This window comes from Diceros bicornis, chromosome 3, assembly GCF_020826845.1.
Source record: "Diceros bicornis minor isolate mBicDic1 chromosome 3, mDicBic1.mat.cur, whole genome shotgun sequence".
Taxonomy (NCBI): domain Eukaryota; kingdom Metazoa; phylum Chordata; class Mammalia; order Perissodactyla; family Rhinocerotidae; genus Diceros; species Diceros bicornis.
In genome coordinates, this window is record NC_080742.1 from 18326828 (window position 1) to 18348988 (window position 22161).

The 22161-nt window shown below is 35.6% G+C and overlaps 1 protein-coding gene across 4 annotated transcripts in view; it reads right to left on the reverse strand.

Annotated features, from left to right (window-relative positions):
- Positions 1-22161, reverse strand: part of SEMA3C (semaphorin 3C) — a 296048-nt gene that overhangs the window by 16563 nt on the left and 257324 nt on the right. For all 4 annotated transcript variants that reach the window (XM_058524375.1, XM_058524356.1, XM_058524365.1 and 1 more), the window contains 2 exons: positions 5521-5609; positions 2286-2327 (listed from right to left, as the gene is read on the reverse strand). In XM_058524375.1, the coding sequence (XP_058380358.1) occupies positions 2286-2327; positions 5521-5609 (131 nt within the window). The remainder of the gene's footprint in view (positions 1-2285; positions 2328-5520; positions 5610-22161) is intronic.

Here is a 22161-nt window from a genome sequence, read left to right on the forward strand (position 1 = left end):
AAAATATTTTAAGTTTATTTGAGGAAAGGATACAGGTAGTTTCATTCTGGAAATTATCCTTTTTATTAATCTAACTATTTTCTGCATTATGGAATGCAATAATAAATTAGAGAATAAAGGAACATGAACAATAAAATAGTTTGAGCACTAGGGAAGCTACTAAATTCACTGTATTTCAATATCTATAAAATACCATTGGCAATTTGTGGTTCTTTCACACTGAAACAATAATGCAGTATGCAGTTGTGCAAATGAATTTCCAAAAAATCAAATAATTACCCTTCCCTGAATCTAATTGGTTTAATGAAACATTTTTAATTATCTATAATATAAAATGCTAAAGACAGACTAATACTCAGTTTTCCCCGTGTGTATGTGTATATTGTACACTGCAGTTTTACGGAATGAATTGTGAACTACAAGTTCACAAGTTGAATTACAAGGTGAAACTTGTAACTGTATACTGGACTACTATGCCCCACAAATGGTTTTGTGTCCATTTTTAGTTTTGCTCTGATACTTTCTTTTTCCATTAAACTATCATCAACAAAGGGCTTCCCTGCCGACTTCAAAGACAATTCTGACTTGGGATCAGCTCCCTAGGACATTGGGGAAAATGACAAATGGCTTCTTGTTACTTGGGAAAGTGTTTGTTATGCACCATACAAACATTTTTACAGATGAGATCTTGAGCTCTGTTGTATCCTATTTATTTTTCTTCATAAAATTTAGTCAAGTGAAAAGAGTACAAGGCTGACTGTGGAATACTTCTTCAACTGTAACAGACCAAATATGGTAAAGAACACTAAAGTTATGTCATCAGTTGTGCTAACACATAAAATTTTTATTCCATATTCCAAGAAAAATAAGTCTTAGGCTCTTACAAACAGCAGTTACCAAAGGCCCACTTTATTTTAGACAATTGATATAAATTAAAGCATTTGTGAGCAAAGCATTACCTTGCAAATCTAGAAACTTAGGTCAGGGAAGTTAAATGACTTGCTCATATTTTATGGTCAGGTTGGGATTCAAAGCATGTCAGGCCCATTCGGAAGCCTACTCCATTCTGGACTATACTACACTGCCCCTTAGAACTTTGTTTCAGAGATGACACCTTTGGGGTCTGGAGAGATGTGTGTTTTGCACATGTAGAAATTGGAACTGGGCTTTTCCTTTCCCTGATCATTGTGTACAGATGGTCCCCAACTTACGATGGTTCGACTTAACAATTTTTCGACCTTACAATTGTGTGAAAGCGATATGCATTCAGTAGAAACTGTACTTTGAATTTTGAATGTTGGTCTTTTCCCAAACTATCGGTATAATACGCCCCCATGATGCTGGGCAGTGGCAGCTCCCAGTCAGCCACGTGATCATGAGAGTAAAAAACTGATACACTTATAAACATTCTATACCCACACAACCATTCTGTTTCACTTCCAGTACAGTATCCAATAAATTACAGGAGATATTCAACACTTTATTATAAAATAGGCATTGTGTTAGATGATTTGCCCAACTGCAGGCTAATGTAAGTGTTCTGAGCACATTTAAGGTAGGCTAGGCTAAGTGTTTGGTAGGTTAGATGTATTAAATGCACTTTCAATTTACGATATTTTCAACTTAGGATGGGTTTATTGGGATATAACCCTACCATAAGTCGACAAAGATCTGTATTGCATGTGCAGGCACGAATTAGAAGATTAAGTATTTCTGATAATCATAGTCAAAACATTTCTTCCCCAAATCCTGAATGCTGACATGGCTTAGATTTGAGACATGCATATTTTTTAATGACATATATAAACCCTAAAAAATAGCACTTTCTTAGAAACAAGCATAAAAGAATGCATTGCACATTTCAAACATGTGACAGCAGCGGGAACTCAAAAGAGGATTGATTACTCATTCCAAGCCCCCAAGAATGTCTGTGATGTTATAGTAGCCCAAACTTTATGCTAAACTCTTCCTTCAGAAAGATTATTTTTATTTTGATTGGCTTCATGCACTGCAATATTTGAGACTATGGAATATACAGAATGTTGGAATATCTTGCTGTATATATGGTCTGCTCTGATGGACTTTTATACAAAAATAAATCTATTTTGTCTTCCACTGATAGCTAGTAAATTCTACATCAAAATTACAGGTGATTTTGTGGTATACTTTAAACAGCATTAATTATTTTGCTAATGTCAAAGTTAATTTTTCAGAAATTATAAAATATTTTTCATAACAGTAAAACTTTTTACATGCAAAGAAAATAAAAACGGGGTCATTTTTACCTTTTTGGATGAAATTTTCATTGTTGTTATGGGAGCACGATTCTGAAAAATTAGAAAAACATTATGTCAGTTGCTCAAATAATCCTTCATATGGATTTTGCTTCAAACATTTTTCTTCTTTCTGTTAAAATTCAAGATATCATCATTCCTCTCTATATGCACATATACTTTCAAAGTTTAGCAATACTTGTCTGTAAAGTACATTATTTCTGCTGTTGGGAGTAAGGATAGATTTGTTACACAAATATACACCTAAACTAAAAAAAGTATCAATGATAACACATCTATAATATAGTCATTAGAAAAAAATGAAAATTTGAGAGGATTGAAAAAAGTATATCTTGGAATATTGAATCCAATGAATGACTCAGGATTGAGTCTGAGTACTTGGGTGGGGTCTGTGGAATGGTACCCCATCTTCTCGACAACACAAGCGCTCTGCATAACACACTATTGTTCACCTGCCAAACGTGGCTTTGGAAAGACAAATTAGCCTAAACCACGCTTATTAATTCTCTTTGTTGCAAAGGAAGAAATATTGTTAGAAAAGATCCTCTTTTGATAAATGTGAATTAGTGAAAGAACTTAACAATTTTCTGAAATAGTAATCCTTTTTGAAAGTCACTCTATTCATGACTTTAATTCTTAAATATTATTAGTTCCTATTAAAGATTAAAAGTTAGATTTGTGATAACCTGATGAAGATCTGTTAAGTTTTATTTACACAACTCAAGTGGGAGCAAGTTCTCAAAACCAACCATAGCTACAATTATTTCACTTTCTAGAGTTGTGTGTTCTTAGAAAATTTAAAAGAGAAAACGGTGATATCTCTAACAACTGCGACGAGCTTTGACCACTGCTTAGAAATACATACACATACAAAAAGGTATTGCAACTTACATCCACCTAGGCAACTACTAATAGTTGTACCTCCAATTCAAGCTAAGTTCAGGGAAGCTGGACACATTTTCAGAAAATATTCTGAACAGGGGATTAAAAGAAGAGATTACAGTTCTGGACTTTATGAAAACAAAGAGCCTGGTTTTCAAAAGTTACATTGAGTTTTCTGCAGTACATCAGTGTGACACTTAGCTAAGGAATTTTTTCAATTTAAATACATTATTTCCTCATGTGCCCATTGCAGTATATCATACACACCCAATTATTTTTACCTCACTTCAGAAAATGTGACACAAACACCATGTTGAAGACAGTAACTGTATTTGGTAACTGTCTCTCGATTTAGCCGTATCAATCACTGGTACACGCATCCCTAAGAAAGCTCAAACTTTTTTGGTCTCTCTTGAGCTGATGTCCCCCACATACATTTTGACTGACTCTATTTTTCCACTGAGAGTTTATTCTTCATGATGATAACACCCCCATAACTCATATAACAGACCATAAGTAGTCAACACATGATCGTAATTTCACATTTCTTTAAGACCTTTCCATAACATATATGTTTGGGTTTGTGTCAAACTCACTTAATTAACATTTCCTGATTATCAAAAAAAGATATTTCAGAATTATAAATGAAGTGCTGCAATATGGCATTTTAGTTACCTTTAAGAAAACTCCAGAACTATTTTGGCTGGCCAAAAATATTATATTATTTTGGCCATCCAAGTTGTCCCTACTGAATTGAATAAGAAAAAAATATTTTCTATATAATGCAATTTGGGTTAATCTAGTGAAACAATCTATTTCTTTACAAAGCAAGGCATATAAAAGGCACTTCAATGCACACAGTTAACATTTTTGAGCACAATTTTAGTGCACTAATCACAAAGAACCTTATGCAAAGTGAGTCTAGCATTAAAAATTGTAAAGTTAATAACATATTAGGACATTTGCCAGAGCTCCTCAGATTTCGTATTTGATTTAATTCTTTTTTTATATTTCTTCACATTTAAAATTTATTAGCATAATCTAATAGCATTTCATCTTGATCACTTATATGCTTATATATTCAATATTTTTGTTGACTGTGGGAATGTGTAGTAATAAGTTAATACACTCTGAGTCCACCCAACTAAGCAAAACAACTTACTGAACTAGCAATAGTCTTTCCCTGGGGTTCTGGAGTGCTACTTTTACTCAGTTATAGGCTGACCCTGGTCTTGCGGTGTCTGTGGGCCATCGTTTCTTAATTAGTTTAGCTGAAAATAGGAGTCTACAGTAGGATTGATTATATGCCGAAGTTTCTTTGCAACCCTAATAGTTTCTCTGGCTGTGCTTTCCCCATCCTTCCAAATGCAGAGAAGAGAGACCACCTGAACTGCAGCGACCACACCTCAAGGAGGGAAAGGTGTGCAGGAACCACAAATCTGCTCTCCAGGCTCAAACATCCATGAAGAACAGACACTCTGCCCCAAGGAGGGGAGATCTTACAGGACTGAACTTCCCTCTGTGTGCTTTTTTTGGTGCGTTTTGTTTTTACTTTTTTTTTAAAGATTTATTTATTTATTTTCCCCCTAAAGCTCCAGTAGATAGTTGTATGTCATAGCTGCACATTCTTCTAGTTGCTGTATGTGGGATGCGGCCTCAGCATGGCCAGAGAAGTGGTGCGTCGGTGCGCGCCCGGGATCCGAACCCAGGCCACCAGCATCGGAGAGCACGCACTTAACTGCTAAGCCACGGGGCTGGCCCTGTTTTTACTTTTTTTTAAATCCCAAATTCAAGGACAGAGAACAATACAATGAAATCTCAAGTTCAGATAGAACATGAAGTTTCGAGTGGTAAAGAGACAACATTTGTTTTACTTAACTAGAGTGACATTTGAATTGAAAGCAATAAAACAGAGGAAACAAAACTGTTTTCTTTGAAATTCCTGGCTAAAAAAATGTGAGAAAGTTTATGTAACAATCAATAATGTGAAAGCATTTGGGTTTCAGTGGCTTGTGAAGCAAATGATAAAAGCCCTTTCATGGCAAATCTTCTAGACCTTGACCACAAGAACTCATTTTTTAAAAATAATGATGACCAAAATTCTTCAAGTTGTGATGATAGCTGAAAAAACTAATCCTTTTATGTTAAGATAACTTGAAACATAAAAAAATACTTGAGAAAAATATTTGTTCTATATTTCTCATTTTATCTGATGCTTCCTAGCCTCAAAAATTTATTACATTCATTTATTTGATCTTTTATCAAGTATTTGTTTCTCCCAAGTGGCTGTAAGATTAAAGAATCCATTCATCATGCATGTTCTGAGACTAATAGAAGTTCAAACCTTAAAGACTTCCAACTCCTCCAGAATGAGCTCACCACTGGCAGAGCTGTTCCTAGGAAGAACAACCACCTTCTGCACAGTACCCCGATCTAAAGCAAAGAAAGAAACAATGAGATGTACAATACTTTTTTTTAAAAGGAAAGAAAGACATAAGACCACTGGCTTAGAATTTAGAATATTCTTTTTTGTTCTTTTTTTTTTTTTTTTTGAGGAAGATTAGCCTTGAGATAACATCTGTTACCAAGCCTCCTCTTTTTTGCTGAGGAAGACTGGCCCTGGGCTAACACCTGTGCCCATCTTCCTCTACTTTATATGGGATGCCACCACAGCATGGCTTGATAAGCAGTGCATAAGTCCATGCCCGGGATTCAAACTCATGAACTCTGGGCTGCCGAAGTGGAGCGCGCAAACTTAACTGCTACGCCACAGGGCCAGTCCCTAGAATATTCTTTATGTAATTACTTAGTTATCAAAAAGATATTGTATATATTGAGCTAGTACCATTTGCAATGCACTGATTTTATTCCAAATCTCATATGTTTAAATTGAGATTATGTATAATTCAAAAGGAACTACAGTGAACATTTTATATTTTCCATGTATTTGGTGTAGTCATAACTATGAAAGAAGAAAAAATTGTCCAAATATCCTATGAAGTTAAAGTTCTGTTTCTGAACCAAGTGTGTATTTTTAAAATATTAATACAGAATTTTGTTTTGTCCTTAAGAATATTACTCCTCCAAATCAACATTATAAAGGGACATTCCCATATTTTTTTAACATTGACACATAATGATGTGATTATCTGAGAAAAAAGATTACTAGGAATTAATTTTCATAATAATTGTATCATAAATCACTAGTACTAGAAATTGACATTTGATCTGTAGCAGTGAGAGAGGTTAGACACAACAAAATGCTTCACTCACAATTCAAAACAATTTTCAAAACAGAAACATACTGTGGTTTTATTTCAGATGTGGAAACATATTCATAGAAGAATTCTGTTTTCACAATTTTCTTTATCACTTGGGAATATTTCTTTGGATATTCTTAAAATGTAAGGGAAAATTTGAAATAAACTGAAGCAGATAAAAAATTTACTCATATTTCCCAATTAGAGATTGCCAAAAACAGAGATGCCCAAATAAATATAATGTATACAGAAAATGTTACTTATGAGTGAAATTTTTAATTAAGATAATTTCATATGTCACATAAGCATTTTCTAAGCATATAATTATACCACTGTACCAATCACATAAATTTGGGGTTTAAAAGAAACTAGTTGAGATTTAGCAATGTGAGGTTAAAGCAAATTTGTGAGTGAGTTGATAAAGTAAAAATATATTTCATCACCAAAATATGTTTTCTATTAAAATAATTAATGAACTGCATCATGAATATCAAGTCCTTACTCTTGTAAAGTTTGAGCACATAACTGTGAATTTATAATTTGGAAAGGTGAATTATCAGCAACATATACTGAAACATTTTTTAATTCTGTTAAAAAATGTCAATAAGAAGAGTTATCTTGAACCAAATTGTACAGGACTTTACAACTAGGAATCATTTAGTGATGAATACCACAAATCTTAAATCTCATGTCTTAAATTGGCATCTATTCCACAGGCAAGAGTTACTCTGACATAAAAGATCTTGTTTCATGTTTATAGTTTTTATTTTATGAACCTAATTGAAAGTCTCAAAATAATTCTTAATAAACAATAAACTCAACTTTAAAATGTTACCAACTAAAAAAATAAAAACCTACTAAACGATAATAAAAAAAATGTTTATACAGAAGAACAAGACTTAGATTTTGCCAGAACAACCTCTGAATCTTGTAAGAGTAGAAAGTATGAGCATCTGGTCTTAGAAGTTTCAAACTACACTCCGTAATTTAAACTTTACTTGTTAAACCATACTCAATAATAATCCCAAAGTGTTGCAGGCTCTAGATGTGATTAAAAAGCTTTGAAATTTCTGTTTCGCTGATCAGCTTCCTTAGTATCAGCCCTGGGAACAATTTGTGCTATTTTCTTGGACGATAAGTAACGCACATATAAAGTGTAAATGAAAAAATATTTGAGAATGCGGTGCAGAGATGTGTCACAATTGAAAGTGGATGAATGTGGTTGGAGGTGTTCCCCAATTTCTGTTAAAAATCCATCACAATGAGCAGTGGAAACTTCTAGGGGAATAGAATATACCAAAAAACCTAAAATGAAAGCCTTGAAATTGTAATAGCTAGGACAGGATTTGCGTGATATTGTGTGTGTGTGTGTGTGTGTGTGTGTGTGTGTGTGTGTGAAGGATGAGGGTGTAAAATCATTTTTTGTCAGATCATTTTATCCGAAAGGTCATACTCTTTTTTTTTTTTTTTTTTTTAAGAAGTCACAACAGAGTTTTACGGTTCCCTGCTGCAGCTTGTAAGGATCCCTGCCATTCTCCATGACAGAAATGACCTCTTCCTCGAGCAGAAATTGTGCATAACCATCATCCCAAATAAAACTGCATGGAAGGGAATCTTGGTTACAGCAGTTCCCAAAGATAAAACTATCCACTCTGACATGAATTAAGTATTCTCTATTTATTTATTTATTTTTTTCCCCCAAAGCCCCAGTAGACAGTTGTATGTCGTAGATGCACATCCTTCTAGTTGCTGTGCGTGGGATGCGGCCTCAGCATGGCCGGAGAAGCGGTACGTCGGCGCGTGCCCGGGATCCGAACCCAGGCCGCCAGCAGTGCAGCGCGAGCACCTAACGGCTAAGCCACAGGGCTGGCCCTGAATTAAGTATTCTCATATGAGATAACTGGCTCCTTTTTCACCTAATATTTTAACTTACTATGAGAGCAATGTTTTACATAAATGATCATTTTGTCTGAAAGAACCCACAACAAACATACTCTATTCATGACATTTATAAAATATTACACAAACAGCAGCTATAAAATGGGCCAATAAAAAGATAGTGCAAAATGTGCTGTTCACTCATTTGCAATAAAAACTAGAAGACCGTTTTCATTTATTGCTTGTCTTTTTAGTTATTTTTTGTTTTGCTGGTAATGATGAGTAGATTTCCATTTTATTTTCAGACAATTAAAGGTAAAAGCATATTTTTCTACAAAATAAAACTGGATGTCAACTTATCTGAACCCCTTGCAAAAATATAAGTAAACTTAAGTATTGGTAATGATTCTACCTGAAAATCAAGTTTAAATAAAATCATAAAAATGCAAGATTTCCATGGAGAAGCAAATATTTATTGGATGCCTACTATGTGTCTGGTTCTATGATAAAATGTATTATTTAAATCTGACTTTCCAGAAAATAAATATCCATTTTAATTCCTTTACTTGTATTGGTGCTTTAGGAGCTAGCATTTCTGCAGAGCCCTTCATTACAATGGTTCAGTTTTCATCACTGTATCACAAATGAACATATTTGTTCTTATCAGAATTCCACATATTAAAGTTTTGTGGGGTTTTTTGCCGGGAAAGATTTGCCCTGAGCTAACATCTGTTGCCAGTCTTCCTCTTGTATTTATTTTTTCCTCTCTAAAGCCTCAGTACATAGTTGTTTATTCTAGTTGTAAGTCCTTCTAGTTCTTCTGTGTGAGCCGCCTCCATAGCATGGCTACTGACAGGCAAGTGCTGTGGTTCCATGCCTGGGAACCGAACCTGGGCTGCCAGAGCAGACCACACCAAACTTTAACCACTAGGCCATCAGGGCTAGCTCCACATATTAAAGTTTTTATATGCATAAATTAGAATAGGAATTCAAATTTGTGCATTCAAATCTGAATGGAATAGCCTTACATCCTTGTGGTATTGTGAATCATCACTATTAACAATGATCATTTCAGGTTTCATGAGACCTTAAACTTATGTAATCTGGGGGGGACTTTAAGTAAAATAACACAAAAATACAAAAAACAGAGTTATTTGGGTCTTTCTCGAAGAATTAAAAATGAGGAACTCTAAAGTTTATGGTAACTCCACCTCTGATAATTAGCCTAGTTTTCTAAGAAAAAAAAGTTCCTATAAACTGGACAATAATACATTCTTTAAATTGAAGAATCTCTAATTATCCAATGAAATCTCATCTGCAATATCTTATCACTGCAGTTTTATCATCCAAGATCACTCTCTCACAGGTCAGCAAAAGGTTGGAAAATTTCTTCTTTAATTGAATGTAAACACATCTACCTCCCTGTTTCTTCAATTTATTGGCCTTTCTTCTACAGCTACCGAGAATGCATGCCATCTCTTTTTCACATTTCTCTGAGTTTATCTTTGTAACCCCCGCAGATTCTCCTGCTCTGGTCTAAGCATGAGCACTCCCTTCAGGCACACGTTATGCAAAGTCAACACCAAACCATTTTCCCTGCCTCTCTCTGAACACCTGGCGGTTTGGTATCATCCCATTTAAAATGTAGGACTCAGAATTATACATGATTATGCCGTTGTTTTACCACAATGCAAGACCTCACTGAGACTGGACTATTCAAAAGACACAGCGATAGTTCTAGCAGTTGATCAATAACTTAGGGAAGGATCTCTAGTACTCGGGGCCTCAGAAACAAACATCCCAACTCTATTGTACACCATTTACAAGGCTCCACTCTGGAGCCTTAATTTGGTCCAGTTTAATCACGACTAAGTCATATCATAAACCAATACTTAGTGGACAGATCAGTTGTCAAATGCTTGAGTGTCATTTCGGTCAGTTTTGGCACTGGGAAAGAGCCAATACTTATGGAACCACCCATGGCTGCTCTCTAAGCAGGCACATGTTAATGAGACAGTTTCTCTCAAAATGCAGTCATGGTAGACACCTATAGCTTTTCAAAACAGACTCACAAATTCTTCAGTTCCCTGTATAGGAAATACCTCCGAGGTATTCTTGGGCTGTATCATTCACTACTTAGTAAATAAGCAGACTGTGTTGCCTTCCATCCATTTTCACTCATTGATTCAACAAGAAATTATGAGTACCTTCAGTGCATCAGGCACTATGTCCAGAATGGATGCAAAGATAAGTAGGCGTAACAGTCAAGAGTTCAGAGTCTAGAGTTCCTGGTTTTTTGAGTAGTAAGTGTGTTCCCATTAAAATGTTAGTCATTGAGAGATATGCATTCCAGAATGTCCATAAAACTCCCAATTACTTATGTCTCCATAAAACCATCTCTGTACCCTTTAGTTTGAAGGTGATGATAATATAGTTATCAAATGTCTTCCTTCTAGGGATAGTGAGAATGGCATTCCTTGAATGTACGCATAACTACAAATCCATTTTATTGTTCTGCAGAATTGGGATAGTGCTTTTATTTTCTTGGGAAAAGCACCATGCCTACAATATAGTTACAGTGAAGCAGAGTATCTTCTTTTTTCCTTAAGCCTCAGTTTGCTTGTATGTATAATGTAAATTATAATCATACCTTTTGTAATGGATATCTGTTAGTAAGGCCAGAATCACTCTCCCTTCTTCTGGTAAGAACACCATAAGGCATCATTTGGAAACAACACCTCTCTCATTCTTGGTCTACATGGTTAAGGAATGGTGCATCTCTCTCCCAGCTCCAGGGAGACGCACAAGACTTAGGTACATCCAATAAGAGCATCCCTTTGCCCATGTGATTCATGCAGGAGTGTGCAAGGAAACAAGTTAGGGCCCAGCCCTCCCTGGGAATTAGATGGGTGGGAGCCTCTCTCCTTCTGAGATCAGGGCTATAAATCTGGAGGTGCTGGGGCCATCCTTGCTACCACATGCAGAGATTCCATTGGAGAATAAACAATACAGAGGAAAGCAGAGCTGAAAGATGGTGAGATAAGTTCTTGACAACATCATTTTAACACAAATCTAGCTACGTCTGAGGCTGTCTCCTGGATTTCCAAGTTGAACATGAAAAAAACATTATTTTGTTTTAACTAGTTCAAGTAAGATGTGTGGTCACTTTCAGTTGAAAGAGTTCTGACTAATAACAACTAAATGAATAATACATGGAAACTGTTTAGCATGATGGCTGGCACATAGTACACCCTCAGTAAGTGTGAGTCACTTAGTTGTTTTAGTTGTAGCTTGACCACTAACTAAGCTTTTGACATTACTGGAGTCACCATTTTTTTCTGAACTTTAATTTTCTTATCTATGAGATACAGATAATAGGGACATTTGGAACACATTAAAGCATGTGGTGTGAATCAAGCAAGACAAACCTTACAAGTGATTTGCACAATGTAAATCTATACATAAAGATAACATACTGTTATCACTCACTTTAGTGATTTTAATTTTCTTTTGTTTCATTGAATCTTTAAAGAAAATTCCCCAGACAAGCTTCTTTCCTGCCTTATATAGTTTATTTTTATATATTTTTTCTTTGTAATATAAAGGAACATAGCAATATTATTCTTAAACCTTTCCGCTGTCTCCAGACAGGAGAACAGCTTGCATTCACAGCACAGTAAGCGTTGGCTGTCTCAAACAAGTGATCAAACAAAGCTCATTACCCAGCAGGGCATTCAAATAGTCATTTGTACATCTATCTGCTGAGTGTTATGTAAACTACAGTCCTTAGAGGTTTTCCCTGGAAATTGGTGTAGGAAACTGTCTGCCTGCCACTGGGCTTCTGGCCTCTTGGAGGTTTGGGGGAATACTGCCTCCTAATCAGACCTGGTTAGTCCCTTCCTCCTGTTGCTAACTCTAAAAATATTCTAGGTTAATGCTCTGCTGTCACCTCTTTGAAATTCTTAATAATTTTAAACATGGACCCTGAATTTTCATTTTTCACTGGGCCCTGCAAATTATGTAACCAGCCTGATTCTAGGTATTGGTGAAATAACATCAATTTGTACCAGCTAAGGAGTCACCTTATTCAATTTAGTAAAGATAAACATATAAATCCTAATGTCATATCTTCAACTGTTTCCTCCCTTTTCTCTGTCTTCATCACTATCTTCATCTAGTCTCCCCAGATGTCAACCTAAGCAACTCCATGCATGACTTCACAGGCAAATTACTGCAGGAAAATTCCTACTAGTATCTATGAATTAAAATTAATAGTGTAAAAGACAAAATCACTATATTTGTTAAATGACAAGTCTTCCTTTATTATAATTTTCTGAACTAATTTGTTTATTAAAACAAAGAAGCACATTTCAAATCCAAAAAAAGACCTGCAGAAGTTGTTCGGCAAGTAAAAGCTGTATAGATAAATGAGGGAAGGATGACTAGCCATCTTACATTGTTAGTTTCTATAATTAGATCTCACCAATTGGCTGCCTTATTTCATGTTAGTTAAAATACATATTTACAATAGATTTCTTTTTCCTGTTAGGTTATCAGACTGCTACTACATTCTTTTAATAGCATTTTTTTAAATTTGAGAATAAAACTGACTGACGAGTTTATAACATCTTTATTAGAAGTTTAGTGAATATTAAAGAGATGGCAATTCTCTTCATGAATGGTCCCCTGCTACCAACAAAATAAAATATGTCTAAACTAGGTCATTTAGCACACTTTCTCACATTTAGCCACACTTTTCACCTGGCAACTCTTCAATAGGTCATTTAAATGTTGTGATGTTAACACCTTCAGCTTTAGCCCTTGGTGCAGTCAGAGCCCCAGTTGGTCATCAATGGCATCTCAAGTGTCTCTATTTGAGGGGAGGCCCTTGGAAAGGTAGTATCAATAACTACTGCCTATTCAGCATCTCTCAAAGTGTGATGCTGTTAAAAAGCGTGTAGGGGCAAATAAATTTAGATAGTACTGGGTTAACTTAAGTTAAACAGGATACTTTGTACTTTGCTGCAGAATCTTTCAGAATTGTTAAAATGATGATATGCATTGTAAGGAAAATATACTATTCAGTGACTTGAAAGTTTACTTGCTGATACCATTGATTTCATTTGACTCCTAAGCACCTACCATCCATGCTTTTTTTTTTTTTTAAAGATTTTATTTATTTATTTTTCCCCCAAAGCCCCAGTAGATAGTTGTATGTCACAGTTGCACATCCTTTTAGTTGCTGTATGTGGGACACAGCCTCAGCATGGCCGGAGAAGCAGTGCTTTGGTGCGCGCCCGGGATCCAAACCCGGGCTGCCAGCAGCGGAACACGCGCACTTAACCGCTAGGCCACGGCGCCGGCCCAATCCATGCTTTTTTAAAGACCATGTTCTGTTAAACAAGTAGTTTCTCAAAGTGTGGTGTTCAGACTTTCTCACTCAAAATCACCTAGGGAGTTTACTAAAAATTTAGATGTTGGTCCCCATGTGGTCCCCTAAGACCATAGACTTATAAATTTTTAGAAGCACTAATTTTAGATAAGCTTTACAGAGGAAATATATATGTGTTCAAATATTTGAGAATCACAGAAGATGAACAATACAATTCTTTCTAAGCTATTTCATTTCTTGGTAGTTGTCTGTACTTGTCAAAGAAGAAGCTACTAAATTAATTTTTTGTATATCTGTTAATTTTTTATTTCCTTCCTGCTTAAATTTAGCTAAAATAACATATTTTCTACTAATATATAAAATTAATGACTTATTTGGAATGTACTAAAATACTCTGGGAGAGTCCTAAGCAAAATCATAATAAAAAGTTTCAGATATTTTGAAAATCAAAGTGTGTGTGTATATGTGTATATATATATGGTTTGTATATATTTATATATATACAGATGTCTGTATTTTAAAAAGTGCATATATACGAAATGACAAAAATACTCACCTAATCTGCAAATATTAAAATAATGATAAAACCTAGAGTTGGCATAGATATAAGGAAATAGGTGTTTTCAAACACTTTGGTAGAAATGCAATCAGAAAAATCCTCCTGGAGGGCCATATGGCAGTTGGCCATGATGAAGTAACTGACATGAGAATAGCCTTCTTGCAGTAAACAACTATAAAACTGGACAAACCGTATTAGGTAACTCTTTCTAGGTGACAGATAACAGACAGCGCAAGACTGAAAGAAGGGAAACTCACAAGATAATCTTCATGATTACCTCACTTTATGCCTGGGAACAATTTCCCAAAAGATGTGCAGAGAGCTGGTGTCCAAGTAGTGCAAGTTGGTCCCACTAAATGAAGAGAAAGATATGAGAATTTGGTGCAGCTGAAGCAAATAAACTTTGTGGCACGTGGTATCAGAGAGAGAGGTGCCCAGAAAGTGGGTTCCAGAAGTCCACGTAGAAATCCCCTGTGAGTTTCTGGCTGATTCTTGGGCTGTGTATTTGCAGGATGAGACCACCCTAGGCTTAACAGATTGCAGCTGCTATGGGGAGAGTGGAATGGATAAATTATAGGTTCAGCAGTTCTGAAGAAGAGCAATGCTGGGTGAAGTTGGAGTGCTGGCCATATCAGAGTAGACAGGTCTCACTAACACCTTGTTAAAACTCCTGGCATCCAGCTGACTAAAGAAAGGCTGAGCCTATAAGAGTAAGTGCCACATTCTAGAGCAAGACCTAGTTTAGGCCTGTCCTAACAAAACTTATAACCAAGACCTGATAAGATATATCAGGAAGAGAGTCTGAGGTTTGAGTCCTACTAAATTAGAGTGACTTACCTTGAGCTTAAAAATTTTAACAGAGGGTAAAACAAGTCTAAACAAATTCAAGGTGATCATTAATAATTGACTGCCTGCTATAACAAGAATTACCACTCTTCAGGGGAAGATAGACTCTAAAGCCAAGATATCATCTATAATGTCCAGTATTCAACAACAACCAAAATTATTACATATGAAGACAGAGAATATGAATGAATGTGTGGTCAATAGTCAAGAAGAAAAAGAATTCAAGTATATCCAGATGTTAGACTCAGCAAATAACAACTTTAAAGCAGCTATTATAGCTATGTTCAAAACATTAAAAGGTTATTCAGAAATTAAAGGAAGATATGGTCTTAATAATGAACAGATAGAAAAATTCAGCAGAGAAACTGTACAAAAGTCAAATGGATATTTTAGAACTAAAGTACAACAACTGAAATAAATATTAACTCCATGGACTTAATAGCAGATTGGGGTTGAAAGAAGAAAGAGTCAATGAACTTGAAGTCAGATCAATAGAAGTTATCCAGTTGCAAGAACACAGAGAAAATGATTGAAGAAAGTGTGCAGAGACATTTGGGCATATGTGACATTATCAAATAGTCTAATACATGTGTAATTACTAGAAAGGAGAATAAGGAGAGACTGGAGAAGGATAAAGACAAGGAGAGATAGGGGAAGAAAAAAGTAAATGAAGAAAAATGGCTGAAAATTTCCCAAATTTGATGAAAAATATTATGTTGTAGATCTAGGAATTCAGTGAGGCCCAAGCTAAATAGCTATGAAAAGAGCCACACATAGGCACATTATATTTAAACTGCTGAAAACAAAATTTATAGGAAAAAAACTTTGAAAGCAGCCAGAGAAAAAAGGCATTATGTCATGAGAACAAGAAATATAATTATTGCTGACTTTTTATTAGAAACAATGGAGGCCAGAAGATATGGAATGACATTTTTTTTAAACGCTGAAAGAAAAAGAGTCAACCCAGAATTCTATATCCAGTGAAAATATTCTTTAAAAAAATCAATCATTTTTTAGATAAATAAAAACTGGGAAAATTTGTCACCTGAAGACCTCTTGCATTGGAAGAAATGCTAAAGGATGTCTTTTAATCTGAAGAGAAATAATACAAAACGGAAACTCAGTTTTATAGGAAGAATAAAGAGAATCAGACCTGACCCTCTTTCTATCAGGGCTGACGGGCTTGCAGGTAGGTTTTGGAATTGCTGTGGCCGTTTGCAAGCATGAGACAAGTTGACATGAGGATAAAGCTGATCCCTGCTCCCTGCTAAGGAGGATAAAGCCAGAAACTCCAAAGAAAGAAGCTGAGGCCCCAGTCAAAGCACATCTAAAACCACACACCACTGTGTTGTTCAGTTTTGCGAACCAATGATCTTTAAGAAAAAGTAAACAGGGTCCGGCCGGGTAGCGCAAGCAGTTAAGTGCACACGTTCCACTGTAGCGGCCCGGGGTTCGCCGGTTCAGATCCCAGGCGCACACCAACACACTGCTTGTCGAGCCATGCTGTGGCAGTGTCCCATATAAAGTAAAGGAAGGCGGGCACGGATGTTAGCTCAGGGCCAATCTTCCTCAGCAAAAAGAGGAGGAATTGGCATCAGATGTTAGCTCAGGGCTGATCTTTCTCACACACAAAAAAAAAAAAAACAAAGAAAAAGTAAACAAACAATGGCATTTCTGAGAATCTTAAGTTGTAGTAAAATAAAATATCCCCACCCCCTACCCCCCCAAAAAAAGGCCAGGCAGAGCTATTTGTGATATCTTACAGAGTGAAAAAACAATCAGTATTTGAGTATAATCCCTCAATATGGGTAGGAGATTACATTCTATTTTTAATGCAGGCCCATTATCTTTTATCTGCACCTCTTAATTTCAAAAGTTCTTTTTCCTTTTTTTTTTAATTCTTTGGTGGTAAAAACCTGTCCTGACTTGAACTAATTTGGTCACAAAATCTGACCTGCACTTACTTGAGGCTATTTATGGTCTTTATTTATTGCACTTGGTTTGAAGATTTCTGTGTTTCACTGCAGAAATAGCACTGTGTATTTCATGGGGTGTGGTCCAAGGTTCTGCAGCCATTTTACCTAATATATATGTATACATTACCTTTTCCTATTCAAATGCTTCTGCATCCTGAAACACGTTTGTTTCCAAATAAGGGAATATAAAATGGGATTATTTTTCTTTTTTTGTTCATTTATTTTCTAGATTTTTTTAATCATATGTAAATTGAGCAATAAAAAATAGGAATTTAAGAGATATAATTAAGTGAAGCTAGAATTTGACATCATGTTCCAATTATAACTAAAATGATAAAGTAGAATGTAAATATTCAAAAGCAGACCTACTAAAGCTACTCTGCTAATTCAGGACACTGCTACTGAGCCTGCCTAACAGCAGTCACATAAGAAGGGATACAATCAATTAGTCCTGTTCTCCCATATGCTGAACACTTGGTATGTGTGTAACTGTGCTCTATGATGGTTCTGTTTTTGCAGTTATCTCTCAGGAGTAAATAACTTTGCTCACTGCCAGTTAATAGCAGTTCTTATACCACTACTAAACAGAAAAAATACATCCACTCCCCCAAATCTGCAATAGTGTCCTCTATTTCCATTTCACCCATTCTGGTTTACACTTGCAAGTGGTGTAAACTTGAGCAAACCTGTCTCCTGTGATCCTTTTTATTTCTCTATAAAATGTGGGTATAGTGTTTGCCTTACGTAACTGACAAGGCTGTTCAAGATCAAAGGAGAGAGCCGGTGTGAACCTTTCTTGTAAACTCTTCAGAGGGTATAATTTTACTCTCCATGGTCTGAAATTGTCCTTCCTTATGCCCACTCTTTGCCTGTTACATAAATTGTTTATTTACTATTCTTATATACCAGTGCCTTACTTATATCTGTAATTTCCAAACAAAAGAAATGCCTCCCATATATTACCAGCAGATTCATCTATGATCTGTCATTAAAGTTTTTTTTCTCTACACTTTTCCTAATAGAGTGTGTACTCAGATTTAGGTAATACTGTATAATTATTATGCACCTATTGTTCATTGCCTGTTTCCTCCCACAAGAATATGAACTCTATGAAAGGCGAGACATGGGTGTGTTTTGTTCACTACTTATGTCTAGCAAATAGAATAGTATCAGGGCATATAATAGGAATTCAAAAATATTTACGAATGCATATATATACTTATATACCCATAATATACATTTATATTCATAGATATGTATGCTCTATTTCAATAAATACATATCTACTATATAGGTATAAGCATAAATGTACCTGTTGAATGCTTACTAATTTCTAGGCAGTATGCTCTGGATTTTACATATCTCATCTCTTTAATCTTTAGAATGAGTCCACAATTAAGGAAACTAGGCTTAGAGATGTTATATAATTTGCTCAAGGTTATAAAACTGATACCTGATAGAGGGCAAGATTTAAACCTAGGTCCTTTGAATGTCAAAGCATATTCCCTAATTCCTACCCGAAAATTCATCCAAAAACAACTCATTACAACTACTCTAACAAGTTATTCTGTATTTAACAAGGTTTGGGAAAAATCCCAACCAAAATTAGAACTGGTCATTACGAGTAAAGTCTCTGGAAATTGTCATTTGCCATGCCGTACTGCACATGTAGGTCTAGAATCTTACAGGTAAACACATGCATGCTTGTATCCATCACTGCTGTGAAAAGTTCTGGAGTTATACGTTTAGATAGGTTAATTGAAAAGTCGACTTCTGGGGCAAGGCTGAAAGAGAAATCTTAAGGTCAATGATATTACTAAACTGGCACTTATAAAAGGAGTGACTAAATTATAAGTCTTGATTTAGTTGAGGCTTACCAAAAAATCAGGAAATAGCAAAATGTGTCATTTTAAACATTTGACTTAATTATTTATTCAACTAAGGTGTCTGTCCTCAGGAAAAATATCTGCTGTATCTAACGTATCAAAATGTGTTTAATAAGTTTACAACATAATATGTTTGTTTATGTTGGTTCTAGAAGCTAATATTCTCTGTGAGTGTTAAAAAAATATAACAGTATCAGAGCAAGTGATAATCCATCAAGATATGGATTATTATAGTTATTTCCTGGTGATACAGCTAAAGAATACTCAAATAGAGTCTCAGAAATCACTAAAATTAATGTTTTAGGATTTTGTAATTACTAAAATTTACATATCACTTTTTAGTATCCCTTACTGTATTATGTTATGAATCTTTTATTTACATTTCAATTTCAAACAAATGGACTTACTTTCAATAATGCAGATGTACATTCTATGAAATGTTTTACTGATCCTACAAATGATGCAGCAATTAAATTTCAAAAGATGCAACCTTGGGGCTAACTCTTTCTAATTAATCCTTTATTGTTTGGGGGAAGAATTACTCATCTGAGATTAATGAATTATATGGTCACTAATTAACCTATTCTCCTGCACCATTTTTATCATAAGATAGGCTGTTCTGTATTAGTTTTCAAAGTTTATACCACATATAGAAATCGGCCTGGAACATCTACCCATGTTTCTGGATGCTCGGGTAAAGAAAGGAGCTTTCCCCTCTTCATTTGGTCATTTCTCACCCACCACTTATTTGCCCATGTTAATCCCTTCCTACTTCATCCTCTTCACATCTCATTCTTTCCACTGGACTGTAGTCTCCTCTCAAACGTTGCTGTCTGTAAGAAGACAGGATAACAAGGAAAGCAGCATATTACAACAAGGGCACTGAGACATAACTGTGCCACGTCTGATGATCTTGACCACTGTTTCTTTCCTGCCCGCTACTCTCTTTTCTTCAGGCCACCATGATACTACTTCCTCTTATGCTCCTGTTACTTTCATGATCACTCCTTCCTCTTCTTGATAAATACTCTTTATTTTCCTACCCCTTAACTGAGCTCCCCAGAGTCAAATCCTTATCTGCATAGTCTCCTAGAGTGACCTCAAGGATTGTCATGGACTCAGCTAACACCTACATTGCTAATGACTCTCATATCTATATCTCTAGCACAGCCCTCTCTGCTGAAGTGTATCTACAATAACACCCACTTTGACTTATCGATCTGGATGGTCCGCCAAATCTTTAACTCAATGCAAGACAGACCTGGGCCTGAATTTAATTACATACTGCTCATAATAGCTTCACAACCCTAAGCAAGCCGTTTAACCTCTCAAAGCTTCAGTTTACACAATTGTAAAATGAGGATAATGATTCTATCTCATTGGGTTGCTGTGAGTTTTTAAAGAGAGAACGTATTTTAGGTGTTAAATTCAGTCTCTGATGCATAACAGATCAAAGGAAAGGATAAGTGTGCCATTCAGTAAGGAATTCATTACTTTCCAAATCTGCTTGCTGATTCTATATTCCCTTAGTCAGTGAAGGGTACTTCATTCCACCTATTTGCCAAGCCACAAATCTACAAAACACTCTAGACACTTTTTTACCCTCCCACCTTTTCCAAATCAATTTGTTATCATCAGGTCCTTTCCTCTTCCTAAACATCTCTTGAATTTGAAAACTCCTCTCAACCTCTGACTTCTAACCACTGTCTTAATTTAGGCTCTCATCATTTCTTGCCTATAACAAACTAAAAGTCTCCTAAACGTCCTTTTTTACTCTGTCTGTAATGTATCCTCCACATCATTGCCAAATCAATCTATTTACAATGTATATGAGTAGCAGCTGATCCACTCTAAGGTGACGCCCCCCCCCCATGAGTCATGCCCTTATATAACTTCCATTGAGTGCAGGTGGATTTTGTGACTTGCTTCTAACCAATAGAATAATGTAAAGATGATGGTACATCAATCTCATGATTATGCTACATTATATGAGACCCCATTTTAGCAGATTGAAAGGAGAGACTCTGCTTACCTTGAAGGAGCAAAACACCATATTTTGAATGGCCAATGAAGAGATCCATGTGGCAGGGAACTGTAGTGGCCTCATTCCTGCATCAGAACTTAATTTTTCCAAAGTCATGTGTGTTTGGAAGAGACCTTGAACCCCAGAAAGGAATGCAGTCTGGCTTACACTTCGATTGCAGTCTTGTGAGACCTTGAACTGAGAGTCCAATTAAGTGTCCATCTACAAAAACTGTAAGATAGATAATAAATGTGTGTAGTTTTAAGCCACTAATTTTGTGGTAATTTGTTATGCAGCAATAGAAAACTATCTCAAACGTGTATCAGGCATCCACTCCCTTCCTGGACTCTACAGATCCTTACATTATAGATTGTAACACACTGCTCTCTATGAAGACTTTACAATGCTCTTTCTCCAAATATCTCTTTGGCTAATTCTCTTACTCTTTCAAGTCTGTGCTCAACTCTAACCTTCTCAAGGAGGCAAATCCTGACCACAAATCTCCTTTCACTGGCTTTGCATTTTTTTTTCATAGAACTTATCAATTTCAAACAGGTTGTATAATTTGCTTATTTATTATGGTCATTTTCTCTTCTAGTAGAATGTAAGCGCCTCAAGGGCAGAGATCTTAGTCTCTCTGGTTCACTGATGTATCCCAAACACCTGTAAGAGTGCCTGCCACATAACAGATGCTTAATAATATTTATTGAATTGGACTGAATTGCCTCCTCCATTGGGCCATGAGCTCCTTAAAGAAAAGTGCTATTGCTATTCTTCTTTATACATCATAAACCCTGGGATGCAATAGGCTCAGTAAGTTCTAATGAGTGAATAAATAACATCTTTGTAATGTATTACTATGTTATTCTCTACAGGTCGAGAAAGAGCTATAGAACATAGCATATTATCTTTTTGCATTAATCAATAAGGGCTTTGCCAGAGTTTTAAAACATCAGAATTGGTTATTCTTTATTTTAGAAATTCTTAAGAGAAACATCAAATAGTCTTATTCTAGTCTTTCAATTAAGCTAGAATACAAAACCCAGTTGTATTAATTTCTATATTGCTGCTCTAACAAATTACCATGAATTTTGTGTTTTAAAACAACACATTTATTATCTGACAGTTCTGTAGACTAGAAGTCCAACACGGGGCTCACTGGCCT